General features: G+C 33.3%; 2 protein-coding genes across 2 annotated transcripts; one reads left to right on the forward strand and one right to left on the reverse strand.

The window, feature by feature from the left end:
• The first annotated feature begins 11,531 nt into the window (after positions 1–11,531).
• LOC114742447 (kinesin-like protein KIN-14C) lies at positions 11,532–16,906 on the forward strand. The gene is made up of 16 exons (XM_028930710.1): positions 11,532–11,810; positions 11,928–12,072; positions 12,180–12,289; positions 12,375–12,494; positions 12,652–12,855; positions 13,221–13,430; positions 13,561–13,635; positions 13,798–13,944; positions 14,026–14,161; positions 14,287–14,396; positions 14,887–15,048; positions 15,129–15,349; positions 15,655–15,736; positions 15,832–15,936; positions 16,036–16,140; positions 16,435–16,906. The coding sequence occupies exons 1-16, from the start codon at positions 11,532–11,534 to the stop codon at positions 16,612–16,614; spliced, it is 2,391 nt and encodes a 796-aa protein (XP_028786543.1). The 3' UTR covers positions 16,615–16,906.
• A 361-nt stretch (positions 16,907–17,267) lies between these two features.
• LOC114742444 (calcium-dependent protein kinase 13-like) lies at positions 17,268–23,212 on the reverse strand. The gene is made up of 7 exons (XM_028930707.1): positions 22,591–23,212; positions 20,882–21,025; positions 20,431–20,583; positions 19,298–19,413; positions 19,039–19,206; positions 18,190–18,420; positions 17,268–18,111 (listed from the first exon to the last, which is right to left on the reverse strand). Exons 1-7 carry the CDS (start codon positions 23,210–23,212, stop codon positions 17,962–17,964), a joined length of 1,584 nt encoding a protein of 527 aa, XP_028786540.1. The 3' UTR covers positions 17,268–17,961.
• Positions 23,213–23,226: the final 14 nt, after the last annotated feature.

The raw sequence follows: 23,226 nt of genomic DNA on the forward strand, positions 1-23,226 counted from the left end.
TCTGGGCATGTATTTGAGTTCTCACAATCACAGGTCTTTTGTTTTTAAATTTTAAATATAAAATTTTTTTACTTTTTATTCTAATTATACGACATCGTTTGTAATTTACAAACTATATATTATATTTAAGGGTGGAGATAATAATAAATTTTAAAAGAATGGGAATATATAAATGTATGAAGATTCAGAAGTTACGTGAGGGCAATGAACTCCTTCACTGCCGCTCCATTTCTTCGTCTTTACGGGTAGTGGTCCACTGTTGCCTGCGCATGAGTGCGTGACATGTAAAGGCACTCTGCCCAGACAACAAGTGTTGGAAGTCAGGAATTTATGGCCCGCTTGGTTCTATGGCACGAAAACAAACTACATGTTATTCTAATGTTATGAACAGGAGTTAGGTTGAGTAAAATAATTTAATCCTGATTTCAATCTTAATTAATAAAGATGCCCACTCTTAGTATATGATAGTGTATCGAGCATAATCATCCCCAATAAGAAAATTCTTGTACTTTGTAAAAATATCTATAATATTTTAAAATGTCCTAAATCAGTTAACTGAATCTTATATCAACGTTAGAGAGAGTAATATAAAAGGGATTATATCTTGTAATGCTTATTGCTTTAAGTAGTAGGTGTATTAGGATTACACCAATAAAAATTACAACATGTAGGAATATGAGAAAAAGGCATTGTTTGCCCATGTTTTGTTATAATCCTCCTCGCATGGGCTACTGCCGCTCTTGTTATTTATTTATTTAATTTCCGTTGGGGGGAACAAAGATCCAGAAGTTTTTTTTAGGCATAGATATCATCTTATTAAAGGTAATTCTGTTTAAGACATTGTCGGATACTAAATTTTGGTAACTCTCCTAGTAGATATTCGAATCTTAATTTATCATGTTATGATGAACAAATTCTTTCAACTAGACTCAATTCAAATGGAAACTTGGAAATATGACCCCGACAGTATATCAAATATAATCGTCTCTAATAAGAGGATGTTTGTACTTAGTAAAAAAATATCAAATGCTTTTATAATATTTTAAAGTATCATGAATTAGTCAATTGGATCTTATATTAAGATTAGAGATAGTAATATAAAGAGGATTATATTTTGTAATGCTTATTGCTTTAAATAACAGGTGTATTAGGATTAGACCAATAAGAATTACAACATGTAGGAATATGAGAAGAAGACATTGTTTGCCCTTGTTTTGTTATAATCCTCCTCCACTTGACCACCCATGGGATATTGCCGCTCTTTTATTTATTTAGTTTCTGTTAGGGGGAAAACAAAGATCCAAAGGTTGTTTTTTAGGCGTAAGAATCTTTTTATTGGATATAATCTTATTTAAGACGCTATCAGACATTAAATTTTAATAACTTTCTTAGTAGAGATTCAAACGTTAGTTTCAATCCAAACTGGAACTTGGAAATATGACCCCGACAAAGCCTAAAAACAAGGCATCCATGTTGTGGGTCTGGGCTCCGGGGATTGGGTGGGGCTGGGTGTCGGGACTTCAGAGTTTCTCTCCATACGTTGAAATTTGAAAAGGAATGCAAGGTCTCTTCAGTGGCGGACCCAGAAAACTTTAATTTGTGGGGGACCAAAACTTATGCATAATAATATTTTTTTAAAAAAAAAATCATAGATGTGTGTGTATTTTAAATTTATAAGAACGTACAAATCAAATTATCTCAAAATAATTATATTTATTTCTATTAATATAAACTTATATGGTAGTGAAAATTTTAAGGAGCAAATAGAATTTGGTCCCAAAAAAAAGTAGCAAATAGAATTATTTTTGGGGGCACAAATGAAAATTTTTATAGGAAAAAGGAAAATCTAGCAACCAAGAGTTTCATTTTCTCGATAATAAAAAATTAGATGGTTTTGTTTCAGAATTATGCATGTGGAGATTGTTTGATTATTTTACTGTTTGTAACTTCACATGAAATAATCATTACTGCTGCCGGTCCCAGTTATAAGACTAAACAAGAACTTATAATTAGGACCGGAGATAATATAATTTTTCTATTAAAGTAGTACAAAAATTAGCATAAACTTTTTGTGGAGATTGGCATGACCGTTGCTGGATGCTGGACATATCCATCTCATTGTCTCCCATCGACATGTATATTCCAATACGAGTTCAAGTTCAGATCATCTTCAAATTTTCAATTAATTAATTTATATAATGAAAAATTACTGTATTTCAATACAACATGCCTTTTTTTTGCCGCAGAAACACCAATTCTTTTATGGTGAAAACAAAACCTATTTATTTGGGGAATTGCAGACCGATCGACCTCATTATGAGTGATGACATTATACATGATATGGACAAAAATTAACTGTTATATGCATTAATTTTTTTAATAGGTTAATGATCTGGGGGACAAATTTGAACAAGGTAAGTGTGCTGGGAATTGTAAGAACAAGATTGAGAAATAGTCTCTCTTTAAAAATTTTATTAATAAGAATAGCCTAAATCAGAATATTTATACTCCATGTATATCAAATTTACAAAAAAAAAAAAAAATTAGTACTTTCTGTGCATAAAAATTTATCAGGTGTTCTCAGTGATAAGTTCTTTAATGAATAATTTTCCCTCAATTTCCCAAAAAAATGAAGGGTATAAAAACGAGAGGCAAAACTGAGTATTATATTAAACATGCTTAGTTCTTTTCTTTTCTTTTTTGGTCAGAAAACATGCTTAGTTCATTCCATAAGAATAGGAGAGTATAAACAAAAGGAAAAAGGCACGTATCCTATTAAATACAATATTATTTTAAAGTAATTACAATGAATGAAATACTATATATATATATATAATAATTTGAAACGTAAGTCTAGACTTCTAAGATACTCCCACCGGTTCTTAATATAAGACTTATAATTACACTACAAAATAGATTTTATATTTAGAACCGGAGGAGTAATAACATTATCCGCTAAGAATAAAGGCTAATATCTCTTGAAATCCAGAAGGCAGATACCACAATTATAGAGAGGGCATTCATAAATAAAAAATAAACAATTAAATCTCCAACATCTTATTTACTAGACTTACCACTCAAATCTAATTTCAACCGCCCAAAATTAATTTAGAAGATCTAAAATAAAATGAGCACTCCAAGATCATAGAAAAATGAGCATAAAATGTGCTAATGCCGACATTCACATCCCTCCTTTTCCATAAAATGTGCTCATTTCCAACCCCATCCATGTGCATGATTCAAACCAGTGTATTGGTCCCAACTACTAATAATTGTTACTTGACCAGTACCTAGAACTCCATATAATGGCGACGGAGTGGGAAGGGAACTAGCAGGAGCCGTGGCCCACAAATTTTAATTTCATCATTATTCATCACTAAAAGATGCTAGAATCATTTATACATGAAATATCACGTGATGCATATCTAGCTAGGATTATTATTAGGAAAGATATGTTGGAGAAACATCCTTTTCATTACTGTGTCACACCATTTATGAAATTTGGAATAACGTATCGGAAAAATTACAATAAAATCCTAAGAAAATAACATAATTACAAAATAAGTTCTAAAGGTTGACAGACTTTTCTGTTGGTTGTGGAAAACCTAACAATTTGTCATTACAAACTGTTTAGATTGTTGTTAGAATTTGTTGGTAATTATTTTTCTTTCTTAAAATTTGACTGTAATTCTCCATTAGCAGAAGCCAATAATGGTTTTTATAAAGGGGATATCAATTCTGTGAATGTCAGAAAGTTTGGAAACTCTTTTCCAGTTTTCTTCATCAACTTTTAGTTTAAAGCATGTTCGTCTTCTTTCAAGCCACATTCTTGCCTCACCCTGCTAGGGTAAATATCTGTCCCTTTATTCACAGCACATCCCTCCAGATACGCATTCTTGTCACAAGAAATATTCCCATAATAATCCTGTTATCTTTATCATTTTATATCTTTAACTAGTCGATAGCAGTATGTATATATAATTCATAATAAGAATTGTTATTTACAAACTTTTTTTTTGGAGCAAATTATGTAAAAACGGACTTCATTAGCTTCAATGTTCATCATCACCCGAATGATCAGCATTGGTGATCAACCGTTAATATCAAATTTGGATGTCGAGATTTAATATAATTTTATTTTTATACTTTTAAAAGTTTAACATTTTAATGTATTCGGAATTTAAAATAAAAATGATCTATTGATGGTCAGTTATTTAAAAAAATAATTTTTATTTAAAAATTATCAGTTAAAAATTTTAAATCTAAATTATTAAAATTTTATTTAAACGATATCACTGTAGCTATGAGCATCAAAACTAATTGGGTGTAAAAGGTGGCATTTGCACTTTGTCATTTGCATGTAGTGATTAAGAGAAACTAAGTCCACACTATATATAATATAACAATATAAACAAAATGAATATCATCATATTTTGCTCAAAAAAAAAAAGAATATCATCATATTAAATTCCTCTCGCGTATTTTAATTATATACTTTGCATGCGTTAACTAATTTTACCCCGGCAAGGCATCAATTGTATGTGTCATTTAATAAGTAATACTCCTCCGGTCCTTATTATAAGACCCAATTTGACTTTTTATTTGGTCATAATTATAAGACCCCAATCCATTTTGTCTCTTATATTTATGCATTTTTTTCCAAGATAATCCTTCTAATAATGATAGTTTTAGCCAATATACTTAATTAGCAAGGATATTTTAGGAATGACAACACTTATTTATTATAAATAACCAACTTAACTTACTTCCTTAATCTTCTCAAATAAGTCAATTGGGTCTTATAATTAGGACCAGAGGAGTATTTACTAAAGATGTTGCAGGTTCCTTCTTCTCTGTCGCATCACGAACGTAATATTTAGTAATATTAAAAGTATAGATCTGCATTTAGATTTTAGTACTTCAACTGAATTTAGTTGGAATTTTTCTTGAATTTATTATGTATTAAGTTCAATTATAAATCATCATACATACATATATTTGCCGGCAGCATCTTATATAAATACTAGTATTTAATAATTAGTTAACTACTTGATAGCACGTTACTACGTGTTGACGTTTAAAGAGCTCAACTCAATTGTCGACGGCTGGTAATCCAAAATACTTGCACTGAACATCACAAATATTAATTTCTCATCAAACTTTATTGTTTGAAACGAAATATATATGAGTATGACTACGTGACGTTAAAGTCAATAGTGTTATTTATTAGTAAAAGTAAGTCAACACATCACACATGTCGATCAACACTTCGTGAGCAAGTCCTACAAGTAACTTGATGATATAACTCATTTTCCTTTTCCACATTTTAAAGATCAAAGTTTACCTTATCTATATATTCTTTTGACTATTCGATTGAAGGGCAAATAATACAGGAAAGAATATATTTTTTAGTTTGAAGATTTAAAAAAAAAGAAAAAGAAAACTAATCTTTTTAGTGCTACCGACAAACAGGGATTAATTAATTGTAGTATCCCGCATGCTTAAATAACAACTCTTTGATCACCCAAAGAGAGAGGGAGGGGGAATCTTTAATTACATTTCAATTTTTTTGTTGGATTTGTATATATTCCAATCAAATAGTCTACGTTAATTAATGTCTTACAAATCCCTTTTTCTTTTGCCAACAATGTTTTGCAAATCCTATAGAATAGTTTGAAATTAAGAACATGTTGTTTAGCAGGCTTGAATTGGTTTATTTGGTTAAAAATGGATAAAAGTTTATTAGTTATATTTGGGATTAAATATATCTATATATATATATGTATATATTATGTTAATAATACTCAATTGTGTAAATCTTTTGGGATATTCTGGTCAAAAAAAAAAAAAACTTTTGGGATATCTACCTTCCCTTTGGTAATATTCGCCGTTTCTGAATTAATTTCATCACAAAAAATAGTAATTTTTATCTTGTAGTTCACTTCTTTCAAATCAATCCATTTTTTTTTGGCAAAAAAAAATCCAATTTTTCCATATATCATAATTTATAAATGTTGGTACAAGAATTATATACAACTCAATACTCTTATAAGTTAGTATTGGATCTGTAATAACCTAAACTTTGTGAATTTAAGTAAAGCATGGTTGAGAGGAAATTTTAGAGAAATTATAGAGATTAAAACTCTTAAAATATGGTCTAAGTAATTATAAAGTTAATTTTAGGAATTTAGGACTTATTTTCTTGAGAAATTCAAAAAAAATAGTTAAGGGTTAATTTTTAACCTGAAGTTTTTAGAAACATTATTCCATGAGTCAAAAAGGCTATTGGATGGAGAGAATTCATATAAAATATTAAGAATTAATTTTTGGAAACACTCAATTGTCTTGGAGAAATAGAAAAGGATCAAAATGTAAATGAATGAGGACTCTGTTTTTGGAAAATGCTTAAGAAAATAGAATAATCCTACTACTCCTCCGGTCTTAAATATAAGACCCTTATACTAGTGTGTATAAGAGTCTTATATTTAGGATCGGAGGAATAGTATATAGAGGCGTGGTGTTACACGATTCTACCAATCAATTCAACATTTTTATAAATTTATATTATACCAACGATATATACGTGTGTACTCACACACACAGTAGTTGGCGGAAGTGGGATACAGATTGAAGTCATGTTGCCTCATCTCGTCTCAAAATATCTTGTCCATCGAACTCATACTTTAGAGAGAGAATCTTCTTCCTATATGACTTAACGTCGAATGAAATAATAATGTTTGTGATGAAATAGGCTTGGATATACGTGTAGGGTAGGTATTATTCCTAAGTATTAGCCTGTCACATGTGTGTCTGAATTAATAAAGAGGAAAAAAAATATCAGAGATACGGTTAAATATTAAAATTAGTTTATCACTATTGTTACTATCCGATTCTTAATACAAGAATTAATTAGGATATTGGTTCTAAATATAGGACTTAGGTCTATTTTCTCTTTTATATTTATCATTTTTTACCAAAATAATTTATTTAACTTACAAAATCATACTACCTCTGGTCCTAATTATAAGAGCTAGTTGACTAATTTGAGGAGATTAAGAAAGTAAGTTAAGTTAGTTATTTGTAATAAATATGTGTTGTCTTTCTAAAAATATCCTTGCTAATCAAGAGTGTTGATGAGAATTATCATGATTAGAAGAACCATTTTGAAAAAAAATACATAAATATTAGAGGCAAAGTGGATTGAAGTCTTATATTTAGGATCAAAATAAAAGTCAAATGAAGTCTTATATTAAGGACTGGAGGTAGTATGATGTAATGTTTACATAATTACCCCCAAAAAAATTTAGCTTCCTTAATTATCCTCATAAATTAGAAGGGGAAAAAGGAGAGAAAGAAGAGGGCGAAGGGGTAGGCATGATGGAAGACAACAAAAAAATTATAAAAATTGGTTAAAAGTTGAGCGAAATGGTATATTATTTTGCTTTGTCTGGAGGGAAATTGAGGTGCGCATCCATATACAATAAAGTTGATAGAAACATGAACCAAACCGATCAATAATAATATAAACAAATTAAATTTGCACGAACATGTCGATGTTGATTATTACATGTACATACATATGTTCCCTTGTGAAACACGTGGGTTTTAAGCTTGAGACAGCGAATAAAAACATTTTTAAGAATCGTAACAAAATTGGCTTGCTCTTTTTTCTTTTTTTGGGGATAAAAAGGCAAAATGATATATAAAAAGGAATTACAATCAAGTCTCACAGAAGAAAAATAATTACTAAGAAGTCTCAATAATAACCTCAACAGCTTATAATGACAAGTCTTATAGTGAGAATGACAACCTTTGGGACTTATTTTTTAATTTTTTTTGCTTGGAATCTCATTGTAATTCTCCCAATATTAAACACACACATGTGGTACAATATTACTGTTCAGATTGTGGTCGCCACCTAAGCATGACCAAGCATAGTGACATCCTCACATACACATACATGTGTATGTGTAACTTATTATTGTACTTCAACCTAAACGGGGAAAAAGGGTTCTTGTCGTGTGATTAAGAGTGGCTTAGTCAAAGTGAGCGCCTGCGCCTAACACAGTAAGAGATAACGTTTTATATTTCTCTTGCTAAATGATTTTCTTCCCTCCCCCCCCCCCCCCAACGCTATGTTTGGATGGAGGGGAAAATGAGAGGAAAAATAAGATAAGGAAAAACTTCCAAATATATTATTATTTCCGGTTCTTAATATAAGACCTTATTTGACTTTTATTTTGATTCTAAATATAAGACTCCAATCCACTTTGTCTCTCATATTTATATATTTTTTTCCAAGATAGTACTTCTAATAATAGTAGTTATAGCCAATATACTTAATTAATAAAGATATTTTAGGAAAGACAACATATATTTATTACAAATAACTAACTTAACTTCTTTCCTTAATTTTTTCAAATTAGTCAACTAGCTCTTGCAATTAGAACCGGAGGTAGTATTTAAAATTTTTACCATTTTTGAGAATTTTTCCTTCTAGTATTCATCTCTCCCTAATTCTTCCCCATCGAAACATAGGGTAATATAAAAGTTAGGTTGGTTTATTTATGCAACAAACATGTGTTAGATTTTTTTAAAAAAAATTTCTAATAATGGCTGATTTTTTATATAAAAACTAATTAAAGATTTAATTTGGTCATAAATATACAATCTCAATCTATTCCGTCTCTAATACTTATCTATTTTTTCCTAAGCAATTCCTATACTGATTGCATATGTTAAAGAGTTTTCATGAAAGATTAATTCTAATGCATTGATAATTATATTTTAGGGCAGACAATATTTATTAATTATAAATAAATAATTTAATTAAATTTTTTAACATCTATAAATTAGTTATTTAAATCTTATATTAAGGACTAGAAATATTATATTATATTTCTCCTTGATAAAAACTATTATTATGTGCAATTAATAGAAATACTGTAAAAAAATAAATTATTAGAAGATAAAATAAATTAAGATTTTATATTTAATTAAGTCTAAAGAAAATTTCTCACTTAGCTTCTATATTTAGTATTAGTATTATTCCTCCGGTTCTAAATATAATACCCCTTTTGTAACGTAAATTACACTACAAAAAGTATTTATACTACAAAAAAAATCCTATATTTAAAACTAGAGGAATAGTATGCATTGAAAAAACCGTTATTTGAGGCTTTTTGGACTCATTGTTAAAATTTTGAGGAGGTCATAACGCTGTTGATTCTCCTTCCAGTGGCCACTGATTTATCTAGTTATAAACCCACGCGTCCCTCCTGGGTTCCTTTTTTTTTTTTTAATTGTTTTCACTCCTGGATTATTAGTTTATTACTCCATTAAGTCCATATATGTTTTTTGGTAGTCAATTTTTTAGTCATACATTTAGGAGTTAAAGTTCAATTTTGTTCTTATAAGAACAATATAATAAACATCTGATTTTTTTAGCTTAATATCATCTTGAGAGGATAAACAACAGGACAATGTTGCCCTTAATTTGAAATTATTTTGTTTCACTATATAAATTATAAGATTACAATTTGAAATTAATAATAATTTAAACATATAATCCCAATAAGTTTGAATCAAAATCAGAATTGAAACTTTATATGAATTAATTTTTATGGGAAGAGAGAGGCTTTCTGAAAAATAAAGGCAGAAAACAATGATATTTCTTTGATGGTATTAATGTCACTTATAGGGAGATACATGTACCTAACCAAAAGAAAGGACACGTTAGCAGGATTTATTTTTATTTATTAGGTTCAATTTTTTAATTAGTATATGGATTTTTGAAATAAAAATTCACATGGGTAAAATTTTAAAATTTTGTTGGACCATCAGTATCGTCAATGATTAAAATATAATATTGTGCTATATTTTATTGGAAGATTAAACCTAATGAATATAAATAAATAGATATAAGTTTTATCATAAAATATTTTAAAAAATTAACTTAATTCATATTATTAACAATAAACAACATAAAAAATAATTTTGACTAAAATAATCACAACAATGATAAAAATTACCATGCGCCTGTTTGTCAGGACGTTTTGGTAGGTGCAAATGACAAATTGTGCGATTCATGAAATTTAATTGTTTGTGTTAGCAGCAGAGATTGTACTTTTACATCAAAAGCTACAATAAATCACAAGCAAAAGTTTTTTACTCATGACTTTTCAATTATGAAGAGAGAAAAAATTAGAGTTGGTGGGAATGTTAAAAAAGTGGAGAGAGAAGCTTAAAAAGGAATTGGGTTTCACTTTTAAAAAATTTATTATTCTCTTTAGTTCTTATCATAAGTTTTAAATAATTAATTTGTGAATAATAAAAAATTAGTTAAAATTAATTGAAAGTAATAAATAAGTTACAAATATATTTTTGATTTTAAATACTCCTCTGATCTTATTTATAAGTTAGAAAGAAAAGATTTTTCTTGATGTTATTTATAAGTCACCGTCCTCTATTTATTATAGTGTAAATAATTATGTTTTGAAATGTATATATCAAACAAGGATAAATTTAAAAAATTATTATACTTCAGATAAGAGTTAATACAGTTTAATATTTTTTTATCTGTGTGTAAAATGTTAAAAATACCTTATAAATAGGATGAGATGAATATACCTTTATAATAATTAAAAAAAAGGATAAAAGAAATTGTATAAGAAAATGTAACTAAAGAGTATTATAGATGAGAAGGAATAAATTATATATATTATTTAATAAAATTTATATCTTTTGGTCATTTTGCAATTAAATTTACTTTTTCAATAATAATCCAAGCAACTTCACATTTGGAAATTGACTTATTTATAAAAAACGAATTCAAATATAAATCACATTACCTAATCTAATTTTTATCTAATCTAATATTTTTAAAAAGTGAAATTAAAAATAAGTTATTTTTTCTACTGTTAATCTAAATGGACCAATAATGGCTTTATCATGAGAAATCAAATGGCCTTATCATGAGAAATCAAATGGCCATAAAAGTTAGATAAATACTACTAGAACATTTTATTATGCCTTTTTCATTTCATGTTAATAAAAAATTGTTCATTAAAGTTCTCACTTCTCAACAAATATATGAGAAAAAAATTTCAAATTAGTACTAATTCTATTTCATTCGTGAATACATTTCGTGGATCCATTATGAGCCGGAAGCTGGGAGCCGAAAAAAACCGTCCATTTGAACGTGGCTTTACTTAATGGGCTTAACCGGTGAGTCCGTGACCCAATCCATCATGAACGGGTCGACCCGTATGATTCATAGAAGAGCGTTGGATGCAAATTCAAAATTCACGCGCCTTTCTCCACAATCCTCTCCACGGCTACTTCTTCACCGGTTCACCCTCCGCCCTCTGCCATCGTTCTCCACTGTCGTCCTCTTCACAGCTCCTCCTTACCTTCTCTCTTACCTCTGACGCACTGCAAACCGTATAATCCTTGACGATTCTAGTCAGATCCAAATTGAAACCCCCATTCCCACTACTTCAGATCCATATCGAGCACGACTCAAGCCAGATATGGCTTCTAGGAACCAGAACAGGCCACCACGTAGCCCCTCAAATACAGCCCCGTCAGAAAAGCGTAGGAGGGTTGGAGCAGAAAGGATGGATCGGCAGGGAAACACTGGCCGTGGCAGGCAGCCGTTTGCCTCAGTGAACAAAGGGCCAGAAGCTAATAGAGCAAACGATGCTGCCAATAACGAGGGCTCAGAATGTAGCACTGTTGAGTTCACCAAAGAGGATGTGGAGGCATTGTTAAACGAGAAGATTAAAAAGGGAAATCCCTTTGATAATAAGGTCCCTTTCACCCTATATAATCTTGATCTAGATCATCTTTTGCCAGACTAATGATTTCAATTTTGTTCACGTTTCGGTCTTTTGTGAGTATTTCGATATTTTCCCATTGCTTTGCAGAGAAAAATGGACCAGATGGGAGATTTCATTAGGCGGCTTAGACTGTGTGTAAAATGGTTTCAAAAACTTGAAGAAACTTACATTGAAGAAAAGGAAAAGCTTCAATCTGCCCTTGAATCTGCCGAGAAGAAGTGCAGTGATACTGGTAAGCTATTTTTCTGACCCAGTAATTTTCAACAAGTTGTCTATAATTGAGGTAGTTGCCAGTGCAATTGAAAGCATGGCTTAAAAATGTTATCTGTTCTTTCTCAGAGTCTGAAATGAAAAATAAGATCGAGGAGTTAAGCAACACAATATCAGATTTGAAGAAGACAATTTATTCATTGGAAGAGAGAATTTCAAAGGAAGAATCCTTGAAGTTGGTAAAGTTACTCGCCATGTAGCATTGTGATGAGATGCCCTTGAAGTTTCCTGTTTTCTGATAGTAAGTTATTGTTTAAAAATTAGGAATCGATGGAACGTCATAGAGAAGAAAAGGAAGCCAGAAGTGCTGCAGAGAAGATGCAAGTTTCTCTTTCAACTGAGCTTGAGAAAGTCAAGCAAGAGAAATTAGAGGCTGAGCAAAGGGTGCTGTCAAATTCTAAATTATAATCCAGACAGGAAAATTTGACCAGTTGAACATTGAATCTTAAATCAACTTATACAAATATAAAGATATCGTTCTCTTGGTATTTTCTGCACAGACTTTAAGCTGATCATTCTACTGTTACATTGGCATTTGCAGGCCAAATCGAATGAGCTTTTGTACAGTTGTTCAAAAGAGTATAATATGGACCTGCAGCGCTACAATAGTCGACTCCAGTCGGATCTTCAATCGGCTAATGAATCACTTAAAGAACTGGAAAAGGAGAAAACAGCCATTGTTCAAAACCTTAGCGATGTGAGAGGTCACAATAAAATATTGCAGGATCAGCTGGCATCTGTTAAAGTAAGTCATTCTAATTTGATATATGCTTTAGTATGCTTTTGATTGTTTTCCTTGCACAATGCTTTGTCATTTAAGCTTTCTCATTTCGGAATTTTCCTTTCCATGTTGAGAATGTTTTAAGTAAAGTGATGTGTGTTGTGAACATGTTGGAACTTACACTGTCCATTTTTCATGGGCATTGACCCATTCTTCATGCATTCTCTTGAATTCGAACTTGTTATAAGTAGTTCGGAAGAAACAGGAAATGCAGATAATTTGGACAACAATCTAGGAGTAATTATAAACCCCTATAGCCACTATAAGTATCTTTACAGCCTGTTCATCTTATGTTGTTTTTTCCTCCTGTTGTTATCTCTGTTTCTTAGGCTTCGCGTGATGAGGCTACGAAACAAAAAGATTCACTAGCACACGAGCTCAGTTGTCTCCGTGAAGAATTAAAACAAATTAGAGATGATCGTGATCGGCAACAAGGACAAATACAGGCTTTAACTGGAGAAGTAGCATACTACAAAGAATATACGGGGAATTCATGTGCACAATTGGATAGCTTGACAAGTAAAATAAAGGACCTCGAGGTTTGTTTTGTTTTTCTCAACACTGTGTTGTTATTATGGTTCTTGTTATATATATATATATATATATATATATATATATTGTGAGATTCCTATGTTTCTTCGGATTAAGATAGTGGGCTTTCTTTTATAGGACACATGTTCTTTTCAGAGGGACCAAATAAATAGATTACAACATCAACTGACTGCTGAAAAAGAGAAATTGAAGGTAAGAAAATGAGTGTTTTTACCCCTAAATTGTTGAAACAGTCTCTTAATTTCTTGAAAATTTCCCTGGAAATAACTGGGAAAATTATTGCACGCTTATAGTGTTCATTGCATGTATGATGTGATAAATTGAATTGACACTGACACATATTTTCTCTGTTAGATGGCCGACCTATCGGCTTTAGAAACAAGAACGAGTTTTGAAGAGCAGCAAAGAATTATCTGTGAACTGCAGGATCGTCTGGCTGATAAAGAATTCCAAGTAATTGAAGGAGAGAAATTAAGGAAAAAGTTGCACAACACTATCCTTGTAATACTCCTTTACTCTGTAATGCAGAAAGTTCCTTTCTAATACATCAATAATAATTAAGTCCCTCCCACTTGTTATTAGGAGCTAAAAGGGAACATTCGTGTGTTTTGTCGAGTTCGACCTTTGCTACCAGAAGACGGTGTCGGAACAAACATGGTTGTTTCCTACCCTGCATCAACAGAAGCTCTTGGCCGAGGCATTGAATTGGTCCAAAACGGTAAAATTGCATACCTTTGCGCTTTTTTTCTGTTACTGCTTTCTCTTGAGAGTTTCATGAGTTTTATGCCTTCTGAAATACGACACGGGAAGTTAAGCGTAATTTCATCCTTTGATATACATCAGGGCAAAAGTACCCTTTTACATTTGATAAGGTCTTCAATCATGACGCTTCTCAGCAAGACGTTTTCATTGAGATATCGCAGTTGGTACAAAGTGCGCTTGATGGGTACAAGGTGATTTAAGTGATGTTAAATTGTCTATTGTTAATTATTTTTCAAGCAGAACTTACATATTTAAATAGAACTTTTGAATCTATTCATCTATAGCTAGATTTCGTGAGTAATCCATGCAGAGACATGTGAACACAAATGTATTTGTAAAGCTGCAATTGTTATTACTCTTCAGAATTTGGCACCATTTGTTTTGAATAAAACTATTATTTTCTTATCCCTTAGCTCATCTTTCTGAACAAGATCTTACTCGTCGCTTCGACTCTCTTGGTGTTCTCGCATGGATTACTCACGCAATCTAGTTATATTCTTGGTTTTTGGCATACTAAACTTTCCCAAGTCGGATAGGAAGGGAAAGGATTGCGTTATTAGATGCTATTGCTAGCTTACCTTCTTCACTGGGGCATTTCTTTATCTTCTCTTGCTTTTTAATGTTACGTATTTATGTACACTAGATATGCTTTGACAGAGGGAATTTGGCTTGCCCTGTCAGGTTTGCATATTTGCTTATGGTCAGACAGGTTCAGGCAAAACATACACAATGATGGGTAGGCCTAATGCTCCAGATCTGAAAGGACTGATCCCACGTTCTCTAGAACAGATCTTCCAAACTAGTCAAGCCCTTAAGGACCAGGGTTGGTCATACAAAATGCAGGTTAAAATATTTTATTCTGATTTTCATGTGGTTATACTTACATCCATCAACTAAAATTCGTAGTTTGCTAATTATTCTAGGCTTCAGTACTTGAAATATATAATGAAACAATTCGAGATTTGTTGGCGTCGAATCGGCCAAGCGGAACCGATCTAACTCGAACAGAAAATGGTGTTCCTGGGAAGCACTACACTATTAAACATGACGCGAATGGAAACACAGAAGTTTCCGACCTCACTATTGTAGACGTTTGTAGCGTGAAGGAGATTTCCTCTCTCCTGCAACAGGCTGCAAATTGCAGGTACTAGTTTATAATGTGGGATGCCTAAGGTGCTTTCTATGTGCATGGTGAAGTTGTGATTGAATAAACTTTCTAGCTAATGAACAAAAGAATGGCATTTTTTCCCACTTGGAATTTGGATGAAAATCATAATTATTTATTGTACTGGTCCAGATTTAACCAGCAAGTCTCTTGATACTAAAAAGTTTCATTTTCTTTAAAAAAAAATTATTTGATTTAGTTAAACTTAATCTTTCATATTTAATGTATAACCATTTATTCTTGGTCTCTGTAATAATGAAATGGGATTCCTTTTGTTGTACCAGGTCGGTAGGAAGAACACAGATGAATGAACAATCATCAAGAAGCCATTTTGTTTTTACTTTGCGTATAACTGGGGTTAATGAGGTATATACTGTTGTGATATGCTTTGCACAATGATTTAAATAGTATTGCTCTCTCTTATTTAGATGCTGGATGCACTAATGTCCTTTACGATGTAGAATACTGAACAACAAGTGCACGGCGTCTTGAATCTGATTGATCTAGCTGGAAGCGAAAGACTATCGAAAAGTGGGGCAACTGGGGACCGACTAAAGGAAACTCAGGTGTGCATTGCTTTGCATAACATGAACTTCAGATCATCATGAATTACTCTATTTTCTTAAATAAATGAATCGGTGATGATATGTTTGCGTTATTTCTAGGCTATCAACAAAAGTTTATCGTCTTTGAGTGATGTCATGTTTGCTTTGGCCAAGAAAGATGAGCATATTCCTTTTAGGAACTCTAAACTGACGTATCTTCTTCAGGTATGTTTCACGATAATATTGCTAATGATCTATTCGTATTACTCTTCGTATGGACCTTTGCCTCAAGCCCGCAACGTGCTATTCTCTCTCAACTACTCACGTTTAATCTAGAGCTAAGGAGGAAAAAATTAAGTGAGATTAATGATATCAATCAATATTTTATCCAACAATAAGGAGTTTTCCTGCGATACGTATCACTTATCCCACAAGGTCTCCGCCTGAATTTCTTGTTTCTTGTAGTGATGATACCCTCCATCCTTGTATTGAACATTGTTTTGTTTCCGTTCATGGCAGCCATGTCTTGGTGGAGATTCCAAAACGTTGATGTTTGTCAATGTTTCGCCCGACCCTTCTTCGGCTGGGGAGTCCCTTTGTTCTCTCCGTTTTGCTTCCAAAGTGAATGCATGTGAAATTGGTATTCCAAGGCGTCAGACATCGTCCAAGTCCTTTGATTCTCGGATGAGCTATGGGTGAAGCGTCGGTCCCCCCATTGACCAGAACAAGTTGTTATCTGTGCTGTAAAGAGGAATTGACAAGTTTAACCTCAATTTGACTATTGTACTAATGGAGTAGAAGGGTGGAAGAACAAATTGTTCTTTATACTGTGATAACCATGAACGCACATAATTTATAGAATTACATCTGTACTTGTAGACTGGAGAGGCTTGGCTATAGCTTCTAGCAATGATGTGTATTATTCATCGTTGATATTGGTCAATTTACCTGGGCAGCGTGTTGGTTTTAATAGTTGTAGTTGACAACTAAATTTAAATGGGTTAAGTTTATTGTTGACATTTTTTTTTTTGGACGGGGGTGGTGAAAGACTGGAGGTGTTCGGCGATCTTGGCTAAATGGTTTGGCAAAGATTGGCCCAATATGAAATAGAATAGCTAGATCATATTTTTATATCCCTGGATAGGGTGATTGTTTTTCAAAGTAATCCTTGACACTAATTAAAATTCTGAGTTATTTTTTTTAATCTTCTTCCTCTATATTGTCCATACTCATCTTCTAGATTTTCATAATTTATTTTTTTGGTCATATTCCAAACACCTAAAAGAAACGAGTGTTAAAAAAAATAATTTAGAGAAATTTTAATTTCAACCAAGAGCTACGAACCATCATTGAAGTTCTAGAATTTCAAGATCTTTAACTATCATTAACGTTTTTAGATGGTTTATAAATGTCATTTCCCCAAAAACATGTTGGGAAATATGAACTCACTTAGTATAGAGAAGATAAAAGTGAACCGGCTCTACCTTTGCTAATAGCTCTCAAAAAACAATCATGAAAATCCAACAATACATGACACGCCATATATTGACAATTGACAAGCAGGATTGGTCTTCCTGATTACAAAGATGCATCTTACAGGCTCGTGATACAATCGGCACCAAATTCTGTCAAAAGTACTCCCCATTATAAGCAGCTTTCGGATGCCATGGAGGAAACAACTATGTCCTAGCCGGGAGGGTGAATGCCCAAATTAGAGAGGTCCAGACTCCAGACTCCGGCAAATGCAAAACTACAAGACATTGGCATTTCTTCATAATCTGACTGCTATTAAACAGTCTGATTTAACATCGTTGGGAGTGGTTAAGAAGTGAGGAAGCATCCATGTCATACCAATGGCTGGCTCCAAGGCACCTGTTTTTCAGAAGGAACAAAGTGCATGCATTCCTTATTGCGACTCGCATGCGACCATGCAGAGAGACCTCCATCTAACAACGGATCTGAATAATCATCACAAAGGCAAGCCCAGAAGGTAGAAGGAACACTACACTATTTCAAATGACAGGTTGAAAATGGCCATTAGGACTATTATTCGGGCCCCAAGTTTAGAGAACCATCCTTCATCAGTTTCAAGCTCAGGCTGTTGAATCTTCCTCTTGAGTAATGCCGAGATGCTTTTCTCCAATCTGTTCCAGTTTTCATCATGGCCACAAATTCATCATAGCTGATACGTCCATCCTGTGATTGAACAGGAATGTCAGCGCGTAGGATTATATTAGCAAGGTTAAAATAAAAGAAAAACTACCAAATATCCACCTTGTCTGTGTCTACTTCTTGGAAAATGTCGTTTGCTACGTCTGTGCAATCATTTTCGCCATCTTCCATCAAAGCATTCCTAAGCTCATCTGGTTCAATATACCCATTCCCATCCTTGTCGAAATAGGAGAAGGCCTTGTGAAGATGCTCATCATTAGCCATCCGCTTTAAATGAAGGGAAACAGCAACAAATTCTCCGTAGTCTAGTCTTCCCTTCAGATTAGTATCTACCTGTTGTCGATCAACATTGCTATAACAGACTAAACAACAATGCTGTACAGCTTGAATATTCATACAATCATATCTTAGCATGCTTGAAATATTTAACTTGCCTTATGAAAGGCAAAATCTACAATGTCACAAACTTAGCCAATATAGGAAACGAAACACTTCATATTGAAATTATAGTCCTGTCATATCTTCTACCGGACACTTGAGTCCTAAAATGTCCAAACTGTATCTTCTCAATGAGAATGTCATTTCTACAGGAAGAGCAGATCTCCATTGGCATAGAATGATGCAGTCAAAATAAACATACCAAAGGTGAAAAAGATTGAAAAAAATGCAGTTCTGCAGTGGCTACAAAAGAAGGCCTCATTTAATAAAGATATATCCCTGAACAACGAGTTTCCAGATTGATATGATTTTTAGAAAATATTATATATGACAAAAATACTATATAGTGAATCTCATGCAGCTCGACTCTCATTTCCATGTTTAGTGTATTAACAATTCTTAACAGTTCCTACTTCCTAAGTCCTAAGACAATAACTAGTGAAATTGATGTTACATGTGGAAACTTCATAATTTATGCAAGTATTGGAGTGAAAAAAGAAAAGTTGATCATACAGCTTCAATAAGCATCTGAATTTCAGAGTCAGCAAGTTGGGATCCAAAGTTGAGGAGTCCAGCCTTTAGTTCGTCAATGGAAACAATACCGTCATTATCACTGTCCATCTTTTTGAACATTTCCTTGATGTCTTCAACTTCTTCAGTGGATAAGAATTCAGCAATGACCTGTTTAAAATATAGTAGCTCAGATCCAACTTACAGGGGATATTACATTAAAACTACAGGCTAAAAATATCAGCAGACGCAGATAACCAACCCTAAGTGCTTTTCGTTTGAATCTGTTCATCATTGAAAACTGCTTCAGCCTTGACTTCACAACATCACCCAGAGGAACATTAGGAGCCTTCTTAGCATTTTGGAGCCAAGGATGCTCTACAAACATGGAAAAGAAAAATACACTTAAACATGCATTTTATTGGGCAACAGGCTAAGACTTGCTATAGAACTCAACAGAAAAGTACTAGATTGAACATCATTTCAGAGTTTAGGAGACAGTCAATAGTTACGACTCTACATGCCCATTGCCCAACCCAGTACAAATCTTGTAGCAGGGCGACATCAATGCAAGAACCAAAAATCTTCGTATAGCAATTAATATGGTTCTCCCAGTAACTGCTGAACTCATTCGCATAGCAATTAATTATCATCTGTGAGATTCTCACATCACTATTTCAAGGCTTCAAGTTTGCCTCAATTATAGATTTGGTCCCTAAAGTTTAACTTTTATTAATCAAGTCCCTAAAGTTTCATATACAATTCCATATTCTTTTGTCATATCATCCAACTAGCAATTTTTTCTGCAATTTAAGAAAAGGTTGTCATTCTTGAGTTAGAAGGTTACATCTCCTGGGTCAAGGATTAATTGTTGCATGGTTATAAAAACTCTGGGGATTTGATTGATAAAAATTAAACTTCAGGGACCAAAACAATAGCTGAGGCAACCTTGAGAAACCAAAAGTTTCATTATCCCTAATAATTTCTTGCTCCACATCTCATGTCATTCTTTATGTCCCCTCCAAACATTTACTTTCTTCTCCCCTCAAGGGTTAGATAAAAGTTTGAGCTTGACAAGAATATGAATAATATTCAAGCAAAGGAACCTAATATTTTAATGATTAAGAAACACAAATTTGTCTCTATTCTGGTACTGTCATTACTTGTACTGAGCTTAAAAGTTCAATCATGATATAAAATTCCAAAAAGTCGACCAACGGACATAAATGGAAACTCCAGCCTAGATGAGAAAACAAGTGAAGGCATCCATAGATATATCAGTTACCACCTCATAACTGCAAAGCAACACAACTCAGCAAAGGGAAGCAGGTCTTACGGGTAACTTTGCTGTTAATTTTAGATTAAGATATAATTAGCAAGAGAGAAGAAACATACCAAGCACCTGCTTAGCAGTTAACCGAAGCTTAGGGTCTGGTTCTAACATTTGTCTAACAAGACTTTTAGCACTCTCTGAAATACTGGGCCAAGGCTCCCGTTTAAAGTCTATGAGCCCCCGAAGAATGGCCTGTGCAACGCCTTGCTCAGATTCTGCACATTAGAATTAACTACAAGTTTAGGTCTATGGTTTACTTGGAACCTGAGGGAATAATGCAACTGCAGACCCCAGAAACACCCTGCTATAATATTAGATGAGTAATTTACATATGAACCATTTAGAATACAATATGCATTCCCATATAGTGCTACATAGATCCAGAGCCATACTGGAACTGTGACATAAGCATGCAAGCATTGATTCAGAAGAACTGAAATGAATGTCCTTACACAGAGAGAAGAGCTTGCAGAAAGGTCAAGCTAAAATTTTAACGATTTGGAATGTAATTACCAGCCCAAAATGGGGGAACACCACACAATAAGATATAGAGAATTACTCCTGCGCTCCATATATCTATTTCTGGCCCATAGTTACGCTTGAGCACCTCTGGAGCCATATAATATGGACTTCCAACAATCTCTGAGAACCTCTCACCTGATAATTCAAATATACCAAAAACATAAGCTCCTAGAAATTAGAAAAAGAAAAGCCAAGGTGCCATAAGAAATGACCCCAAAAAATAATAATAATAATAATAATAATAATAATAATATTGGATATGATCTAGTACTTAGCTTACAGTTTATGATGTCAATATCTTAAAACACTATACCACATTTGTGGTCAAGGGGATGCACAGTTGAAAGCAGAATATGAAACAAAGATGCCATTTGGTTTCTTAATAAGTGCTTTTCTAACTTTAGATCATGAGAAAATAAATAAGGCTCGTTTTGTTATTTGTACCTGTGGGCAGACTGCACGCATAAAACTAAATAAGGTGATTTCATTGCCGCTAATCTTATAATTGCCGATTTGAGTCACTTGTGGCAGCATACTGCCACTGCAACAGTAACAATGCCTACTCGCATGGTAATTATGTGACTACCAACCATAAGGTATGCTTTTTTTCACTGTCACATATCAGCACTAAGATCTGGGATGCAACCATGCTTCCTATTTGGTTTCGCAATAACTTATGTTAGGGTATCAAAAATTAGTGATCTCAAGAGACAATGTTCAAAAAGCCATAAGAACATGTTGTCCTTCCATGAGAAGGAATGCTTCTTGTTAGCCAGAACAAGGCGAAGAGATCAGTCTAAATAGTGGTAGGATTCTCTGGGAAGTCCGAATTGGACAAGTGCGTAAGTTCAAGTGTTTTACCTAATGTCATATGTGCCACACATAACAGACAGCGGTTGCAACTCAAACCTGCAGCTTTCTCCCTATCCCTAAATACATCTTATACCATACATGATCAATTGTTTTTATATAAGTGAAGCAGGACTTCATTTGCTCTTCTATAGTAAATTTATCATTACTTTTTAGGTGACAAAAATGTAACAAGAAAATATTTTGCCACAAATTTTTTCAAATATCTTCTGCTGAAGAATGCATTCTTCCATAACAGAACATGGCCGATATTTGAGGACTGCTACCTTTTCTTTAAACAGTATGACTATAGATAACATCAATATTCTTTCCATTTCCACCGTGAATAGTATTATAAGAGCAAGTATGAAATAAAATGTTTCATCAAGGTACATTGGCAACATTTCGTTTCATTAAGGAACAATTTCTCGGATATCTGAAGAAATTCTAACTGAGTACTATAACTCGCAACAAGATATGTTGGAGCATTATAAAGGTAAAGTCTTAATAGTAGCACCAACGTAGCAGTTCAAAGAATAAAAGAATTATAGAACTGCGCAACGATCGGATTATACGTCCAAAACAGTTCCACTTAATGACCGATCCAGCAAATGGCTCAGAAATAAACATGGGCCAAGCTATAAGTAATCATCCATTCCCAGAAGCTTAAGCATTTCGTATTCAGCCTAATTACCAGCGAAGAGATGCTTACAATTTAGAGAATTATTAGCAATCAGTAGTCTTATTCTGTGTCTAAAATGTTAGCAATTAATTTTTCCCGCCTTTCTCCAAATGACATTGAGGCTTCCACAATCAAGAATAACCACATTTCAAGTAAGTATTTTTTTCACCTGGTTTAAAGAATATAGACAGCCCAAAATCAATAGCCTTCAAAGGCGAATTCTCTTTCTTATTGGCAAATAAGAAGTTCTCGGGTTTCAAGTCTCTATGAATAACCCCATGCTTGTGACAAAGTTGCACGACTTCCACAATCGTCCGCGTCACCGCGGCAGCCGCTCGCTCCGTATAGTGCCCACGTGCCACAATCCGATCAAACAGCTCACCACCCTCGCACAACTCCATGACCAAATGCACAGCATTGTTGTCTTCATAGGCCTCCTTCAAGCTTACAATGCTGGAACTCGTAGGCAAGTGCTTCATTATGGCCACCTCACGCCTCACATCCTCAACGTCCACTGCCGTCCTAAGCTTCCGCTTGGAAATGCTCTTGCAAGCCAGCAGCTCCCTAGTTTCCCGATCAATACAAAGATAAGTTATCCCAAACTCCCCGCGACCAAGCTCTCGATCCAACAAATACTTATCCTCTATATTCTCCTTCGGCACACCGGTCAAGACGGTGATTGGAGCCTTCTTGCCGGCGTTGGAGTCCCGCTTGCCGTGATCATGGCCGGAGAAGTTTGATTTCACATCTTCCCTAGCTACAGCAGCTGGAGATCTGCAACAATTGCCCATTCCCACCAGCAAGA

This window comes from Neltuma alba, unplaced genomic scaffold (assembly GCF_004799145.2).
Source record: "Neltuma alba isolate B1F8T4 unplaced genomic scaffold, ASM479914v2 tig00003766_pilon, whole genome shotgun sequence".
NCBI lineage: Eukaryota > Viridiplantae > Streptophyta > Magnoliopsida > Fabales > Fabaceae > Neltuma > Neltuma alba.

Coding starts and splice junctions, on each gene's coding strand:
- LOC114742444 (XM_028930707.1), bottom strand. CDS start 23,212: ATGGGCAATTGTTGCAGATCTCCAGCTGCTGTAGCTAGGGAAGATGTG. Junction 20,584..20,881: donor TGTTCCCCCATTTTGGGCTG/GTAATTACATTC, acceptor TCTAATGTGCAG/AATCTGAGCAAGGCGTTGCA. Junction 18,421..19,038: donor TTCAGATGCTTATTGAAGCT/GTATGATCAACT, acceptor GATCGACAACAG/GTAGATACTAATCTGAAGGG.
- LOC114742447 (XM_028930710.1), top strand. CDS start 11,532: ATGGCTTCTAGGAACCAGAACAGGCCACCACGTAGCCCCTCAAATACA. Junction 13,636..13,797: donor CTGAAAAAGAGAAATTGAAG/GTAAGAAAATGA, acceptor TTTCTCTGTTAG/ATGGCCGACCTATCGGCTTT. Junction 15,049..15,128: donor GTTGGTCATACAAAATGCAG/GTTAAAATATTT, acceptor TAATTATTCTAG/GCTTCAGTACTTGAAATATA.